This window comes from Dama dama, chromosome 14 (genome assembly GCF_033118175.1).
Source record: "Dama dama isolate Ldn47 chromosome 14, ASM3311817v1, whole genome shotgun sequence".
Taxonomy (NCBI): domain Eukaryota; kingdom Metazoa; phylum Chordata; class Mammalia; order Artiodactyla; family Cervidae; genus Dama; species Dama dama.
This window is the reverse complement of record NC_083694.1, coordinates 36,309,624-36,328,817: the sequence shown is the minus strand read 5'-3', so window position 1 is coordinate 36,328,817 and position 19,194 is coordinate 36,309,624. Positions and strand designations below refer to the sequence as shown.

The window sequence follows — 19,194 nt, the reverse complement described above, 5'->3', positions numbered from 1 at the left end:
GGATATCATTTATTCAAATAACAGACTGGGAAGTCTCTACCCCGTAACTCTTCCCCAGAAAATAGGTCAAATCAATAGACTCACGCCAAGAGCTCCTTCAAATTAGATACAGATCACAGAAAACTTAAAAGCTTTGTGATTCTGTGTTATTTCTGAATGGGTCTAATTATGGGTTAAATAATAAAAATCAAAAGGTAAAATTTATAAAAAAATTTAGAGGAACAAGAGAGGAAATTTCCCACCAATTACTTCTGGGTATCTGTATTGATAATTGGGGTGGGAAGAAAAGATCAACTGAAGTACTTTAGTAAGCCATCCTTAAATATTTACCAAGCTAAAATTGGGAGAGGGTAAAGAGAGGGGAAGAAGGCAAACTGGTAAGTTTATAAAAGAGCTGATAATTATCTCATGTACAATCTTACATCTTTTATAAATATATTTTTGGGGAGAGTAAATAGGAAAAGATCTTAAAGAAATTTTAAATAATTTAAGATAGTTAAAGAAAAGGTACACAAGGATTTCTACCTGATAGTGAAGTTGTGGGAGTGACTGAAGCAACAGGAATCTGAGGCATCGATGCACTTGAGAACGAATTGTAATTAGCAGTGCTTGGTCCACTGGCACTACTGCTGACCCCACTTGCAATTGGAGGTGCTGTGGAAGTTACCGGGGATCCTTTTTCCCTTACATTTGGAGAATTCTCCCACGCCTTGCGAGCAGACTCCATCTGGAACAAAAAGAACATTTTTTAAAGCCAAAAAAAAAAAAAAAAAAAATCACTATCATAACACAGAACTAATACACATACATAAACATATATACATAAGTGTATTCCAAATACTATCTTTCAGATTAGGACCACAAGGCTTTTAAACCTTTTACTTTCTCTTTATCTCCGCTCTTTTACTCAAACTGCAATGGGTTTTAATTCTGTCTCTATAGAATTTGTTAAAGGCTCTGGCAAACAGGTCAGTGAAACATAGAGACAGCTTTAATCATCTAAATATGAGTCCTTATTCCTACCAGTGAATAAGGAAACGGAAATACCATGTCCTTTTGGACTGATTTAAGGATTCTAGTAAGCAAGACACTAAAGGTCCTCCATTAAATATCCATTCTCTCCAATCTTTCTTTTTAAGCCTTTAAGCCAACATTTCTTAAGGCAAGTGAGATGTATCTTCTGTTTGGCTATTTTATGTTCACAGTGTTTTAAAGGCAATGTAACCAGGCAGGCTTTAGGCTTGGTTACAGTAGAAATATTTCTTGTTTCATGTCCAGACCCCATTAAGCATTTCAGGTTCTTACTGCCACCATTTGTATTTGTGGGTGCTGATTTTACCTGTAGTCTTAGTTTCTTAAAAAGTAGAAATGGGTCTTATTTAATCTATTTAGAGCTGTTCAACAGACATAAATGTAAGCCATATGTAATTTTATATTTTCCAGTTGCCACACTTTAAAAAATAAAGAGGTAAAACTAATTCTGCTAACATATGTCATTCAACCCAATATATCTACAATAATAATTAAAACCTATAATCAATATAAAAATCGAGATGTTTTAATTTAAAAAGTAACATTTCAAATCCAGTATCTATTTCCTTTTACACTTACAGCACACACCTCAACTTGGATTAGCCACACTCAAGTGCTCAGTAACTACATGTGGTGTGTGGATAATGAATTGGAGAGCAAAGATATAGATTCTCAACTATCCTGAGGCTCCTTGAACAGGAAAGGAACAGATAACAGAAATTTTGAAGTTTTTTGTTCTACTAGTCAAAATATTGAGTGGGAAGGAAAAATCCAAGATAATCTACAAAATTCAGCAGCAATGACTTACATGTGTATATGTATACTATGTGTTAGTTGTATCCGACTCTTTGCAACCGAATAGACTGTAGCCCACCAGGCTCCTCTGTCCACGGGATTTTCCAGGCAAGAATACTGGAGTGGATTGCCATTTCCTTCTCCAGGGGATCTTTCTCAACCAGGGATTGAACCTGGGTCTCCCATATTGCAGGCAAATTCTTTACCATCTGAGCCACCAGGTAAGCCCCATGAGAACACTTTTCACAAATAAGATTTTAAAATACCACTGTTGGGAAGTTTGTAGGTCTCTGATGTACCAACTTTATAAAAAATTCAACCTGATTTTAACTTTAATAATTTGAGAAATATTACATATCTCCTTCCTTTCCTATTAAAACACACACTATATACAATTTAACCTTGATGGCTAATATCATTACTACAAATTCAAATTATAAGACACTTTCAGGTTTGCTTCTTTCCTTTTCCTCACAGTCACCTTGCTGATTTCAAATGTGCTTTATTTTAAAATGGAAGTCTTATGAGGGTAAGAAACAAAAGTAAAAAAACCCCACATACTACCACTTAAGAAGTCCAACAAAATGCAATTTGCTAGTATTGAGATTTTATGATTTAGAGCAATTTTAAAGACTACAATGTCTTTTATAACCAGTTTTGTTGTATTGGAAATAAATTATAGCTTACCAATTTTACATGATACTTAAGCCATACACATTGGTTTCATTTCTTAAGCAGCAAGAAAATTTAGAATCTAATTTTAGAAATTCAAAGAACCTAAAAAGTATAATTACTTAACTATATTCATTTTTCCTTTTGACAAATATACTGTCAGTAATACCCATATAATATTAATAGAGATTTCCATACTTTATAAATCTCTCAAATAGAGGCATTAAAAAAAAAGTAAACACAGATAATCAGCAAGGACCTACTGTACTGCACAGAGAACTTTACTCACTATTCTATAATAACCTATAAGGGAAAAATACCTGAAAACTAATGTATATATGCATATGTAGAACTGAACCACTTCACTGTACATCTGAAACTAACAAAACATTATAAATCAACTATATTCCAGTATAAAATAAAATTACACTAAAAAAATAAAAATAAAGAAACTAGAAAAAGTCTTAAGCTAATACAATTTAAATTTAGTTTAATTCAACTGTATTTTTTGGGGGTATTAAAAACATCCAGTGAAAGGCAATGTGAAGAATCAACACCTAGCCTAAAGAATAACTAATGATATTATATTTGCTTATTTGAGACAGCAAATGTAAAAGTATGAAACACAGGTTGAGACAGTCATTCAAGGGGAAAAACAACAAAAAAGGCTGAGTATGATGAGGTTTAGTTCAGTTCAGTGGCTCAGTTGTGCCCGAATTTTGCGACTCTATGGACTGTAGCACGCCAGGCCTCCCTATCCATCACTAACTCCCGGAGCCTACTCGAATTCATGTCCATCATGTCAGTGATGCCATTCAACCATCTCATTCTCTGTTGTCCCCTTCTCCTCCTGCCTTCAATCTTTCCCAGCATCAGGTCTTTTCCAGTGAGTTGGTTCTTCACATCAGTTGGCCAAAGTATTGGAGTTTCAGCTTCAGTATCAGTCCTTCCAATGAATATTCAGGACTAATTTCCTTTAGGATGGACTGGTTGGATCTCCTTGCAGTCCAAGGGACTCTCAAGAGCCTTCTCCAACACCACAGTTCAAAAGCATCAATTCTTCGGCGCTCAGCTTTCTTTATAGTCCAACTCTCACATCCATACATGACTACTGGAAAAACCACAGCTTTGACTTTGAGTAGGAGGAACTGGCAGTAAACAGTAAGGACTGGGTAAAGATGGAGATGATACAAAGCAGAGTGGTTGTCTTGTAAAAATTTTGTCTCAAACTTATATTTAAGCAGCTTCTTAAAAAGAAGTTGGGGGTATAAAAAAAAAAAAGAAGTTTGTGGGGGTCAAGGGGACAAGTGGTCAGGAGGCTGGAGAATCAAACACCAAGAGTCTAGAAACAAACACTGACCACATTATAAAACAACTTAGTTACTTCCTCTCTTGACCATCATCAAAAAGATTCACTGGCAACCAGTGCAGCATCAGAAAGTCCTGCTACAATAGAGGATAAATACTGGTCCAGGTTATAAAACTAAATACATAGCACCAAAGAGATAAATAAATGCAGTTAAAAATAATCCTCACTTAATTCCATATCTGTGCATCTGTTCTTTTTAACCACTGACTACTCTTGGGGTGAAGAACTGATATAAAATACTCTCAAATAACTCAATTGTACAAGAGTATTACTAACATGTAGCATAGCTCAAATATTAAGTGTAACAGGAGATGAAAAAAAAATAAGACTAAATTTCTTGACAACAAAAAGCATGTGTTGTGTAAAATCTCTTTTGGACTCTTATTCAAAAATTATCCAACAAAAATCAAATAAAAAATTACTTGTTTTAATCAATTACATCTTCAGAACTACCACTTTGCATTCCTTCAATTCACACTTGACTTATAGGAAAGACAAAAAAATAGCATTCTTAACCATTATTGGTACTTATGATAAAAAAAAAAAAACATGCAACACCAGGTTAGTTGCTTTCTGCACAACTAATGTTTCCAGTAACTATTACAGTCTCTAAGAGGAACCCAACAAAAACCAAATAAAAAATGCTCTCTTGTATTTTTAAGACAAAATTCACAAGCATAGGCCTCATTTTAAATATGAAGATATCAAGCTACTACTATGTGGTGTTAAAAACTAAGGTGTAATTTGACATCACTCCATTTCCTCAGCTTAGTATTGCTGATTATTGCACAAAACTAGTAAGAATACCGAGAGTATTAATTTACGTCCCCTTGCATGCAATAATCAAGGACCTTTAGAGATGGATGTTGTACATACCTTGAAGGTGAGGCTGAAAGTAGTGGGAGGAACTGAAGTTAGGCTGGAGCTCTGTTGTATAGTCTCCCTCTTAGGGAGGGGGAGGGTGTTGGGCAGGGGCACCTGAAAAGGTAGGTAACACATATCACAATCTAACTAAGTCTGCCACAAAAGCCCCATTAAAGATAATGCTAATGTATTCTAAGGTTATTTTCACTACAGCCAACAGGAATATTTGACTGACGTTACACTGCACTTATACTAATTGATAACTCTGGACATCTTAGATCAAACTTCTGAAAAGAAATACTATCTGCTTATTTATACATCACTGAAAGAAAAAGAATCTGTCACATATATAAGGTATAAACTTAAAAGCCATGCTCCTATATTTTAATGTATATACAAAACACTTGGGGTATTTGTTGAAACGCAGATTCAGACTCACTTGGTCTGGGGAAGGCACGAAATTCTGCCTTTCAACAAGCTCCCAGGTGATGCTGATGCTGCTGGTCCCTGGACCATACATTGTAAAGCAAAGCTCTAGGGAATATAATTTCTACCATTTACAGAACCCACAGGTTCCATATAAAGCATTTAACATGATAGAGTAAATATAATAAAGTCTCTTCACAGCAACCTAGTCAACTCATAACTAGATTCAAGAACAAAAGTATGTTGGGAGGAAAGGATATAATTATCACCTCCACCTTGTTACACTAAACAAGTTGTGATAGCAATATGTAATTGTGGTATGTACTGTTATTTAACAGAAACTTGAAGATATTGGAAACTTGCTACCTTTATCTCTTTTTTCCTTCTAATTCTCTGGATCTTAAGATTTTATTATGTACTACTACATGACTGATTTTGATGGTTCACTCAGTATAAATAAAATGAAACGCTGGGGAGGGGTTTAAGATGATCACTTTGTGATACTATGGGCAATCTAACGGAGATTATTTGATAAATCTTTAAAATAGCTGTGCTATAATGATCAAAAAGACCACCTGCATTTAAATCTTCAAGATTTAAATTGATTTGAATCATTCAAGATTCAAAACAACTGTAATATTAGGTACTATAACCAATAAATCAGTTAAGATCCTTAAAAAAAGTGTGTTAAGCCTCAACAAGGGAAATAAGCCATCTTTCAGTTTAATTTTAATTTTTTAGACACACCAAGTGGCTTGTGGGAATCCTAGCTCCCTGACCAGAGATTAAACTCATGCACTCTAGAAGTGCAGAGTCCCAGCCACTGGACTGTCAAGGATTTCCCCAGTTTAATTTTTAAAGAGACCACAGTTCTATGCATAAAATGGAACCCCTAGCTTAATGAATAAAAAAGGGACATTTCAAAAAGTCCTAAAAATTTCCCCATATAGGATGATTGTTTTTAACACTATATTAAGCTCAGAATCACCACCAAACCTGGCACAAATAAGCAACACTGTGAAATCATTTCAAACTGATGACTTTTTATAAATGCTCCCTGACCCAAACTGAGCTTGTTTTCAAATATATTCTGAATACACTGCTAAAAATCAAACAGACTATTTACTTATACACAAGACTGGGCATCTTCCCTTCAGTGGTCCTTTGTATACAAGTCACTATGTTAATCAGCCTTGCAGATCAGACGGAAACCATTAAAATGTTCATGAGGATATTTTCAATGAGTTTTAAGGGTTTTGAGATTAATGATCTTTCCTTCCATGTTCATATTTCATAAATCAAATTTTTAGAAAAGGGTAGTTTGGCAGAAGGCATTATAATACTCTGCAAAAGGTAACATATTCTATATTTTTCTAAAATGAGAAAAGACACCACAATTCAAATGTAATTGAACCTTACTGACTCAATTTCAGTTATCATTACTTGATAATCCACGTAGTGACAATAGGAATTAAACTGACTAAGCTCTTCTGCCCTTCCCTAGTATTCCATTGCTTACTACAGAAAGTTAAATAAACCTTTCCTCACAAAGTCAGGGGAAGAGGAAATTGGACAAATTATATTCATCAGCTCCAAAAGTGCTCTCCTATGACAAAGACAAAATGTGTGACTTCTTCCTTTCTATACCTTTTCCTTCAGCCAGACTACAAAAGTTGGATTAAATGATCCCTAATGCATTTCACCTAAAAGCCTATATACCTGACACTAAAGAGAAAAACAGAAAACATAGCAGCAAAGACACTGTAATAAAACATAATTCAGAGTTTTTATTCTCAAAGTTATATAATTGAAGCCTTTTAAGAGCTCTCTAAATGTATCTGTAAAGGTTATTATTATTATTATTATTTTAAAGAAAAGCCTTTGTTTATAGAGGACTATATTTAAAAAAGAGAGCAGATGACCAAATTTCCACCGTTATCTGCTCTCCAAAACAAGAGCCACACATGTAACTTCTAAATGCTTTTCTTTTTTTTTTTGCTTACCCATTTTTCGCCTGTCAGTCTGTGAACTAGGCAAAGTACTGGACTGGACCCATATTTAACAGATTCTTAAATTATAATATGGTTGCTTTGGGAGGCGAGAGCTAGATTTGTATAACTTACTGTCATCTTTTAATAAAGTATTCAAGGGTTTATGAAAATAGACCCTTCAGTCTTCACAAGAGGAATGAAGTTGTTAATGTTCAGTATCATTTTTCAAATTAAAAAAGAAACACATAAATCTTCAGCAATAATCTAATTGTCTTATTGTTTTAAGTGAACGACCTTTCACAGCATTATAAAAAGGTGTCATTTAAGAACAAAATTACCAACAAAATTAAATCCTGAATCAGTAGAATGTGAAAACTAAGAATAAATTTTTTTTTTACCAAAACCAGGTTAATAGGATTAGTAGATATGAAACCAAGCCGAAGCATCACAAGCCTGGATATTAAATATAAAGTGATGACTTTCAGGGGAAAAACAACAACTCAGCTTTGACTATTTCCCCTAATTACATTACAGTGTTCCTAAATACAAACTTACTGACAACTCTTACTCTGAGAAGAGTTAAATACTAATCATAAAGTGTGTTTTAGGTACAATAGCCAGGTTTCTATCCAAACCTGCCAACGTCTCCAGTTGATTACTTACATTATTAACCAAAGTATCCTCCATCTTTGCATTATTAGTAGCCACAGTGTTAGGCAGAGAGGAAGAAGGTGTAGTATAGTCTGTTACAGACTCCTGTGAAGTGATAAGAGAAAAAAAAAAAAAGTTTTAAACTGAACTAGTCACTTTCTAATGACAGCCTAACAGTCGTAAAGTTATTTTGGAAGAAAGCAGGAGAGGATAGCAAACCTTAACACTCAAATCTAAGAGACCAACAGTGGGATAAAACAAACATGGACCTACCACATTTCAACCACCAATAGTGTCCTATACATTTAAAATATATACTGCAATATAGGAGGCTGTCAATAGTACCAAATATTTCTGTGGATTTCTAACATAACTCTGTGTGGTTCTTATACTCAAATCTATAGCTTACTTTCAACTATTGATTTTTTGTTTTCTTCACAATAAAACATGGATAAATGAATGTCAAGATTTAGTTGTCACAATTAGATTTTAGGATAAACTCTGTTTATCATCATGAATCTCTCCTTTAAACATGGTAGAGTTAGATCACATGAGCTTTTCACCTCCATGAACTGAGCTGCATGGCAATTAAAAAGAGAAAATATTCAAGTAACATGAAAGGTTCCATCCACCTTTCTTTTCAGTGAGCATATGTTCCAGAGTGAACACCAAATGGCAGATATAAATTTGCTACTCCCACAAGTTGTCAGTCCCCATAAGTCACTCAGTGTTATCTTGCCTTAATGAGTATTTTTAAAGACACGTGTTTTTCCATTCAATGTAGACCCTAAATGCAAGTCAGTCATTCCTCTGGTGCTCAACCAATAAAACAAGACTTGTTCCAACTCTGGAAGAAAACTGGCTATACTGGAGTTACTCTGGCTTGTGAAGTCACTCAGTCGTGTCTGACTCTTTGAGACCCCATAGACTGTAGCTTACCAGGCTCCTCTGTCTATGGAATTTTCCGGGCAAGAGTACTAGAGTGGGCTGCCATTTCCTTTTCCCTCTCTTAGTAACTGGAGTTATGTTATTTCCTGACCTCAGAATCTCATTAGTGTGCAAGATAAGGAGGGGGTCCATTACATCCATTAACAAAATAAAAAGAAATATACAGCAATTCTTTCAAAGTCTATAAACTCACTGAAAAGCATTCTAATCTTGTGTAAATAAATTTTCACTTTAAACTACCCAATAGTCCAGAATTAGGAGTTAGTTTCCACAGAAAGAAATAATTTACTGTAAGGAATTTTAGATCACATATGCACACCATGAAATAAAACCTCTGAACCTCTGTAGAAATAATAACCCACATAAGCTACAGAACTACATGCCTCAACCAAAAAAAAAAAAAAAAACTGTATTGCTGATGTTTTCCCCATTCATATTAGACCTGGCTTGCATCAACTGACTTGGTAATCACTGCCTGTTGCTTACCTTCACATTAGTGCCATATTCTGTGGATGAAACTGAGATCATTGTTCCTATTTCAGTAGACATTTCTGAAACTGCTTTGGTTTCCTTTGTTGTCACAGGATCTGTACTTCTGACTGTAGCAGGACTTGGTTTCTCTTGTCCTTCCGGCTCCACCTGTTGGGCGTCTTTTACTTTTCTATTTTTTAATGAACGTTCCTTTCCAATAGGACCAGGTTTATGTTCTTTGTTTTCAACTGGACTCAAATCTGGAAGCTAAATTCAACGTTTATGACAAAAACATGTCATGATCAAAGACATTTCATCGAAAACTAAATCCAATTAAAAAACTTTATTCTCCTTATATGTTAGTGGCTTTCATACAATTATATCTGGAACACAAACAGTATTTACCTTCTGGGCTTTGATAGGGCCTGCCCGTGGCTGCTTCTGCCGTTGTTCTTTAGGTTCAGATATTTTGTCGGTAGTTTTTTCCGAAAGCACAGGAACAATTTCATTTTCATTCCCATTTGAAGCTGGAGCACCAAACTGAATTGTGTCAATTCCAATTTCAACTCCACTTTCTTGACTATTCTTTGTTCCCTAGTAAAAGTACATTTAAAAACTTGCTTCAAAGTAGAGTTCAAATTTGACTGAATGATTTATGTAATACTACAGATTTTAAAAGTACAATAGAAGGTTTGAAGCAATCTAATTGAGATTAACTGATAATGCATACATGCTAGTCACTTCAGTAATGTCCGCCTCTTTGCAATCCCATGGACTGTAGCCCATCAGGCTCCTCTGTCTGTGGGATTCTCCAGGCAAGAATACTGGAGTGGGTTGCCATGGCCTCCTCCAGGGGATCCTTCCAACCCAGAGATTGAGCACATGTCTCTCACATCTCCTGCACTGGCAGGCAAGTTCTTTACTATAGCGCCATCTGAAAAGTCCCATAACTAACATTGGTTACATTTTAAGAAAGTATTCCTTTAACCACTACTGATCTGTATTAGAAAACAACTGATAAAATAAAAACTAGGGCAAGACTTAAGTTTTAAAGTTTTGGCTTTAATTGCCCTGAACTGTACGGCAAATCACACCTTCAACTTAAATGTAAAAAATCATTTAAAACAAATATAAAACAACAAATACAGCAACAAATAGATGAATGAATTAATGGAGGAGCAGAAAAAAGACAGGAATCCCAGTGTCACCCACTTCTGCTCTGAAAATAAAAATATACATGAAAGCACTTTGTGATTGGTAATGGAGTGCACACACCCTAGGAATTCATCAATTAAACTTCTAATTTATCTAACACCTTGTTTGCGCTAGCTGCTGATCCAGGCAGACACTACCAATCTAACTTGCAGAATTTGCATTATAATGGATAAAGAAAATAAGTAACAAGTTTAGATAAAAGATGTGCAACAATTAAAATATGGTTAAATCACTTAGAAAAAGGTCCCTAAGAGGTCACACTGAAACTGAATCTAAAATACAAGATTAGTGGAAGGTGTTTCTTGCAGAGCAAATATGTAGTCTGAGGATCAGGAATTAAGCTCTCCAGGTGATTCTGATACAGGCCAAAGTGTGAGTAACTGTTTTTAAGAAAACTGCCACAATAACCCCACAAAACCCATTACTAAATCTGCTCCTACCTCTGATGAAGTAGCTGATCCAAATGATGTTAGGGGCTTATTCCACGCACTGACGGAAGGTGGCTGTGGTGGACTAATGGGACCTACTGAAAAGAAGTCACAGGAAATATGACCATTAAATTTAGAGGTTAATAATTCATAATCCATTTAACCCTTTCTTTTAAATGGTAGCTAGACAATAAAAGAATGACTTTTCACATGGTATTTAAAGAGATTCTTGCACACCAAAATAAATGATTCCCCCAAAACACTGTACATTGTTTTATCAACAAAAAGTTTTGTCCATAAAATATGGCTGTTAAAAGTGTAACACACTTGTCTTAGAAATAAAAGTTTTAAGAAAGGAAGCTAAAGATTACAGATTACTGTTACTGCTTCCTAGTAAGAAAAAAAGAGATGGCTAGTTTATCTAGTTCATAGATAAAACTGAAAACAAACTCTCAACTGCCACACCATTCCTCACCACTCACTTCTCCGTTGCACACTTACATTTCTTAGAAATGTCATTCAGCACGGCTGCTGGGGCCACCTTGTTCTCCCACAATTCGGCCGTAAGAGCGCTGTGTGACTGCGAGGGCGGGACGGATTTTCCTGTGGCTCCATAATCCGTGCCATTAGGCGTCTGAGCAGAAGGGAGTCTGATTGAAGGAGGTGGCTGTTTTGAAGATTGTGTTGTAGTCTGTAGTGAACTCTGGACTGGCTTGTGAGTCTGTCCCTGCGTCTGACCTGGGGCAGTGGGAGCTGGGACTGGGACTTGGACTAGGGTGGGGGTTGAGGCTGGGGCTGGGGCTGGGGTTGGGGCTGTCGGGGCTGAGGCAGGGACAGTTGGGGCTGAGATGGCTGGAGGTGGAGCTGAAGCTGGTGCTAAGGCTGAAGCAAGGATGGGAATTGAGGCTGAGGTAAGGATGGGGACAGAGGTTGGAGAGGAAGCTGAGGCAAGGATTGGGGTTGGAGCCGGAGCTGGAGAAGAGGCTGTGGCTGTAGTTGGGGTGGAGGCTGGAATTGGAGCTGAGGCTGAGGCTAAGGTTGGGAGTGGAGCTGAGGTGGAGGTTAAGACTGGGACTGCAGCGGGGGCTGGAACAGAAGCTGCGGGTGATGCTAGAAGGGGAACTGGGGTTGAGGCCGGAACTGGAGCTGGGGTTGTGGCTGGAACTGGAGCTGAAGTTGACCCTGGACCTGGAGCTGAGGTTAGAGCTGAAGCTGGAGGCTGTACTTGCTGGGTTCCTGTAGCCTGTTTTTTGGCAAATCTTGGTGGGAGCTTAGAAGTCTGATTTCTTCCCTTTTCATTTGCATTCTTTTTATTCCAGACCTTAAAAAATTTGCAGGAATCGTTTGTGTCAATAACATAGTTGAAATGTAATAGTTCATGAACAGATCTTCCAACAAAGTTACCTACTGCTAATTTAGTTCCTTTACTTTACAAAATACCTTCTCAGTAGAATAAAAACATCAAGGTTGCTAATGAGATTTTAAATTATGAGAAGCCAATATGCTATAGAGGAAAAAACATATATTCTTGATACACAGGTACACAAGCTCTTTTCCCCAATTCTGAAATTAAAGAAATTAAGTAAATTCGCACTAATTTCATTTAGCAGCAAAATCTGATTCTACCTGACAAAAAATTATTGGTTCCACTCAACTGTTGTTTGCCATAGAAACATTAATTCTGGGAGTGTTGGTGGGTGTTATGCTATATAGAATGCACACACCAATTTACCTTCTTAAAACACAGTAACAATAAATGACTTCTGAAGATACCTAGTTCAAGGACTATGCTCAATTAAACTCAGTATTATCGCACACATAGGATTTTTACAGGGCTTCCTGTTTTAAAGCCTTCTAATCTATCAGGACTCTTTATCACTGTGACCCATGTGCTCTATTTATGTTTATACTGGTTCAGCATTTAGCAAAATGGGTGTTTGGGTTGATAAAAAGAAAAATTTAACTTACTGTTGATTCATACTATGCATTTAAATAAACTAATTTAGACTATAAGAGAAACTGATATAGGATCATGGCAGTTGTGTTCATTAGATTTCCAAGATGATTTAAAAACTTTAACACTGCAATGAAATAAGATGGGGCAAATAAGTTGCTCTGAAATAAAGACGATCTTCTCTAAGGCAAATAGTGAGATACAGTAATTACATTTTATTTAAAATTGATCTCACTGCGGTTAAAAACAGTTTAAAGTTGTGAAAAATCAGATCATTCTCAGCACTTGAATAATTAATACAGCCCTGACCTTATAGGTGGGAAGAAACCTCAACCATTTCCTAGTATATTTTGGGCAATAAACTAAATAACCAGCAACAAATTGAAACACTAAACCTGTATGATTTGTTCTTCCTTCTTTCGGCGTTCTTCATCCTGTAAACGCTTCTGCTGTTTTTTGGATACCACTTCAGTAAAACCATCATCATTCAAATTTGACTGGGGGTCTTCAACCACTGTTACTTCAGGATGGTCATCAATAATAACAACACCTACAGGAATAGAATAAGATTTAAAGTGAAATTTTTTTTCAACTGAAAAGATAAAACAGAAATGTTTAATCCAATAGTGATTAAAAATAAAAGAAAAAAGGCAAAAATCTAATACTTATAATTCATAAAATAACCCATTTTCCACACCATAAAATAGCCATTACTAAAATTTGAAGATTTCATAGATATATGAAAAAAAGATGTATATCATTCACAACAGGTAGTTTTGGGACTTTATTTTTAACCCTGTTTATGAGGTCAAGTCCTAAAACTACCTGCTGTGAATGATATGTTTTTTTTTCTTAAGCAGTGAAGTGGTAATGCCTTTTTTTTAAAAAAAGAAAAATCAAAAAAATCTTTTATCTTATAGTCAAAACACTTTCTCTCTCCCAGTCTCAAGATGTGTATAGTGCTGTAAAGATCTATGTTAGCACTTTTATCTTATTTGCATCTAATCATTCTAAAAGGTGGGTATTACTATTGTTTCCCCTTTTCAAAGGATGCAATAAGCTCTGAGAGCTCATTTGCTAACAACATGCTGCTGACAAGCTAAGCTGCTTTGTGAGTCTTAATGCCTTTAGTTTACATAGACTATTGTCTACAGTGTGGAGCAGTTAAAAACATGAAATATATGTTAAAGTTCCATGGGAATGTAAAGTGATATAGACATACATATATCATAATAACTCAGCAGAAGAATAATTCAAGATATACTTTCAATGCATTATCTAACAATTATTCTACCTTGTTAAATTATCCTATACATTCTAGTGAGTATAAGAAATTTAGACCCATTAACACATAAAAGAAAAATAAAAACAGTCCAGGTGATGTGATTTGGGGTTGCAGGTATAAAGCTTACACAATGAATATAAGAAAAGGGTGAGGCAATTCAAATAAATTAATTTTGCAAACAACATAAATATATGGTTTTTTTTTTTTTTTTTTAGCAGGTGGAGTCTTTTTTAATATAATTAATTAATTTACTGTAATTTTTTGGTTGCACTAGGTCTTTTGTTGCTGTGTGTGGGCTTTCTCTAGCTGTGGAGAGTACAGGCCCTATGAGGGCTTCAGTAGTTGTGGTGCATGGGCTTAGTTGCTCCAGGGCATGTCGGATTTTTCCAGACCAGGGATCAAACTCATGTTCTCTGCATTGGCAGGCAGATTCCTATCCACTGTACCACTAGGAAAGTCCTATACTATGTTGTGATTGGAGAATACATAATTAAAAATTGCTTGGCACTGATATACACACCATTCAGAACGGTGATAAGTTGCAGGGGTTGGCAAGAGAATATGACTCAGAGTAGATCAAAGGGAAGCTACCTGCAAACAGTTCTTTTTAAATAGCTAAAAATTCACATTCATAAACATACTGATAGGGAAAAAAAAAATACTAAGATTGGCTTTCACTCTTTACAAACCTACTACTGTTAGTCTGGTTAATAAAAACTTGATTTAAAGGGAAAAATATTGACTCTGATTTACCTATGGCACTTCTACTTGTGTTTTAAATCTTTTCAGTCATTAACTGTGTAAAACAGAGCATATGCTTATCTCAAAGCAAGGTTTTAGTTCAACATTTCAAAGGGTGTTATGCACTCTAAGAGATCTCTTCATAATTCTAAATGTCTTGGTTTTTCACTTAAACTAGAAAGTGTGTGTAAAGCTTGTCTTCATAGTCATACCATCACTATTTTCATTTTCTTGCCAAAGAGCTCCTTTAGAAACCTTTTGAATAGTTCACTCAACTACGTGAAGCATTTATGGACAAGAGAACAATACTTTGTGATCAACACCCTGGTTTTTTGTCTGGTGCTATGTAACATTTGGAACTAATTTTAGGAAACTTAGATTATTTTAAAGAATCTAAAGATGACTCAAAATTAATTAAAGGACCTCTCCCTGGTGGTCCAGTGGCTTAGAGGTTGCCTGCCAAGGCAGGGGACACGTGTTTGACCCTTGGTCCAGGAAGATTCCACATGTTGTGGGGCAACTAAACTAGTGTCCCGCAACTACTGAAGCCCGTGTGCCTAGAGGCTGTGCTCCACAGAGAAGCAAATCACAACGAGAAGCTGGTGTCTGTAGCAATGAAGACACAGCACAGCCAAAAATAATTTTTTAAAATGTTATAAAAAAAGAAATGCAAAACTTGAACAAGTTAAAACTAACAGCTCAATTTTCATTATCAATTCAGAAAAAATACTTAACTTTTTATATTGTCTTAATAATACCTTGCAAACGTATTCCCGAAGTTGTTTGGAAAAACTAGTAAACGACTATTTGAGAAGACAAATCTGCCATGTTCTGTGGACTTTGTTATCTTCATTTGTCATTTTCCAACTGTGATGTCTAGATGGATGCTAGTCTCTCTTCTCATGGACCACACTAAGATAAGCATCCAAATTTCCTATGGACTTACTTTAACCACTTTAAATCAAAGCTTTCTAACTTTAGCACTATTAACATTGTGAGTTAGCCGTTCTGTGCACTATAAAACATCTCTGGGCCTACACCCACGAATATGTCAGTAGGTGACTTTCGTGGAGGTCCAGTGGTTAAGAATCCACCTTCCAGTGCAGGGGGGGTGGTTCAATCTCTGGTCAGGGAACTAATATCCCACATGTCAGGGAGCAACGAAGCCTGTGCAGCACCAACTACTGAGACCTCGAGCGCTAGAGACGGTGCACCACAACCTGAGAGAAGCCCACGCGCTGTAGTGAAGACCTGAGGCTGACAAATATATATAAATATAAATGTCAGTAGCATCTAGCCACCAGCTGCAACACCAAAAATGTCTCTAGAAACTGTCACATGCCCCTGGGGAACAGAATCATCCCTATTAAGAACCACAGTTCTAAAGAATCTAAAAATTCTTAAAACATACAGCTAAGATTCTTTTCCATGTGAATCCTAAAATGGTAGTCCAGAATTAGCTCTCAAGTTTGCATGCATTGGAATTAGAATCCCCTGGAGAACTTGTTCAAACACAGATTGCTTCACATGCCAAGAGTTTCTGATTCAGTAGACCTGTGGTAGGGCCCAAGATTTTGTTTTTCACACAGACTTCCAGGTGATGTTGATGGTTTGAGGACCCCATTTTGAAAATCGCTGGTCTAGAAATAATAATGTCAAGGTACTGGGACCAAATCAAATTGAATATGTATAAAGAACCATTAACTGCTGCTGCTGCTAAGTCACTTCAGTCATGTTCGACTATGTGCAACCCCAAAGATGGCAGCCCACCAGGCTCCCCCATCCCTGGGATGCTCCAGGCAAGAACACTGGAGTGGATTGCCATTTCCTTCTCCAATGCATGAAAGTGAAAAGTGAAAGTGAAGTCGGCTCGGTCGCATCCGACTCTTAGCGACCCCATGGACTGCAGCCCACCAGGCTCCTTCATCCATGGGATTTTCCACGCAACAGTAATGGAGTGGGTTGCCATTGCCTTCTCCGAACCATTAATTAGATGAAAGAAAACTCTCATCTACATCTCTCATATGCAATAACAACAGTACCTAACCAGTTTCCCATTACTACTATCTAGTCTCAACTTAGTAAATCTCGCAATCTTATTCAGTATTTCAAGCTTAAGTCTCATCTGAATGAATGGAAAATACCAATATTCGTCTGCGTGAGTGTCTACTCTTAGAGATTCCTTGTTAACATCTTCATCACATATTTCCTTCTGGCTGTGTTATCCTTCACATCTGACATCCTATCACTCCATGGCTTTCTGAAAGTATTTATCCACAGCAACACTACCTCCCATCCTATTATTCACTCTCTATTTACCACATCTTAGATACCAATTTTCTCAACCATAATTCATTGAGAGGTTAACACGTCTCTCCTTTCAAACACATATACACAAAGCATCTTCGTTTGGTTTTCTGTGCATCCCCCACATCTGTTTAGCAAGGAAGAGTGGTTAATTTATTTTCTTCAGAGAAGTGAAACTATGGATTATCTTTAACAAAAATTTTATCAAGCACTCACAGGTATGGTAAAAGTTGGTGTTATTTCAGTTAAAGCTCTATCAGTGATTTGTAATCAGTCTCTATCTCTACTTAAGTCCAACTTTCTTTTTTTTGATGACTTGTTTATTTATAGTATCTACTTAAATGTTAACAGATGGACAGACAAACACAGGTGGCCTGAAACATACTTGCATAGTTGTTGAGATCAAACTGTGAGAGCGCATCCACCTTCTCTTTGGGTTTCTTAGGGCCTGGTTTGGGGTCGTCTCGTTTTCTCCCAGTAGAATCTTTGGAGTTCTTTTGTCCTGTACCGTTAGGTGCTCCTTCTTGATGGTGTGCAGAGCTGCCACTGACAGGATCAGCACCACCTGTGCCTGCCGACTGGTCATCAAATGGCCTACAAAATAATAATCTGAGATTTTATTACTAGCTTCACATGTGTGCGTGGCGTGTGGCTTAGCTGCTCAAGTCATATCCGACTCTTTTTTGACTCAACAGACTGTAGCCTACCAGGCTCATCTGTCAATGGAATTTTCCAGGCAAGAATCCTGGAGTGGGTTGCCATTTTCTACTTCAGGCGATCTTCTCAAACCAGGGGTCAAACCTGTGTCTCTTGCATTTCCTGCATTGGCAGGTGAATTATTTACCACTGAACAACCTGGTAAGCCCACTGTTTCCATATACTTGATCAAAAGAAAAATGCCCTTAGTAGCAGTTTCTAAAGTTCAATCTAAGAATAAATAACAGTGGGATAGAAATGTCTTAGTGATTTTGTTGGGTAAACTTTACTAAGATGGAGCTTCCCAATAAAGGAAATAAGACTAGCTCCTCAGAGTTCTTTCCAGCAATTAAATTCTAGAATTCTAATTATTCCCAGAAGGTTCTTACTGTGTCTATTCTTACCATGTTCATTATGTTTATAAATGAGCTAATCAACATTGTTCATACCAGAACATTTCTGTGATCTAAGCTAGTCCAAAGTATTCACTGGTGGATCTTCTCCACAAGAGGGCGGAATATGGGGGAAAAAAAAAAGTGTAAAGAATTCTCTGCTTCCAAGTCTTTGTCTTAATAGTTCAATCAGATTTATACATGTACATACATATATATATATAAACACTTTAGAAATCAGTTTTAATATGGAAACGATTCACTTCACAAACCGCAAGTATTTCTACAGGGTTTTTTCCTGTTGACAAATTCTTTTCTTGTGTTCATTTTATAAAAACTTCAAGAACATATACCATGAAAAATGGGCTTATCAATTCATTTTCAGCTCAATCTATAGTATTACTCAAGCTAAAAGCTTATCAAGAGCCTTTCATAAAGCATGATCTCAAACATGTGAACTATGAATTCATTTCTTCTAAATGTGACACATTGTTAATGTAACTATATATATTATCCTATTCTTTTTTTTTTTTTTTATTCTTTTGTCTTTTAAAGGGAGGTTTAAATTCTGTGTTAAACTGGTACTCAATAAACACAACTGGTAGTATTAGTTCCCTGGAACCTTTTTCTAAATTATCAGGAAGCAAAAGTATTTTTTACTGACTGATATAGTAACCTGCCATGCTAAATGTAACTAACCAGTGCAGATTAAGATAATACTTTGTCTGAATAAATTTTTTATCACCTCAGGCTGCAAATCTGGAGATTTGTTTTTTTAAAAAATGGGCACACCATAATGATAGTTGCTTACTATATACCAGGTGTTACATTGTTTCATAAATATGTCACTGAATCGTCACACATTTTTAAAGTTCTACTGCTTTCTCCTCATTTTACTGGTGAGGAAGCAGAGAATTTATAAATAGAAGTACCAGAGCCTAGATTTAAAACTAGAAA

At 36.2% G+C, this 19,194-nt stretch overlaps 1 protein-coding gene across 14 annotated transcripts in view; it reads right to left on the bottom strand.

Annotated features, from left to right (window-relative positions):
* Window positions 1-19,194, bottom strand: part of PRRC2C (proline rich coiled-coil 2C) — a 93,572-nt gene that overhangs the window by 18,507 nt on the left and 55,871 nt on the right. For 10 of the 14 annotated variants that reach the window (XM_061160307.1, XM_061160318.1, XM_061160310.1 and 7 more), the window contains exons 17-25: window positions 17,535-17,743; window positions 13,212-13,366; window positions 11,364-12,183; window positions 10,875-10,960; window positions 9,625-9,813; window positions 9,235-9,486; window positions 7,813-7,905; window positions 4,745-4,846; window positions 526-727 (exon numbers count right to left, since the gene is read on the bottom strand). In XM_061160307.1, coding sequence (XP_061016290.1) covers window positions 526-727; window positions 4,745-4,846; window positions 7,813-7,905; window positions 9,235-9,486; window positions 9,625-9,813; window positions 10,875-10,960; window positions 11,364-12,183; window positions 13,212-13,366; window positions 17,535-17,743 — 2,108 coding nt within the window. The remainder of the gene's footprint in view (window positions 1-525; window positions 728-4,744; window positions 4,847-7,812; window positions 7,906-9,234; window positions 9,487-9,624; window positions 9,814-10,874; window positions 10,961-11,363; window positions 12,184-13,211; window positions 13,367-17,534; window positions 17,744-19,194) is intronic. The other 4 variants (XM_061160308.1, XM_061160315.1, XM_061160314.1 and 1 more) reach the window with 4 other exon arrangements.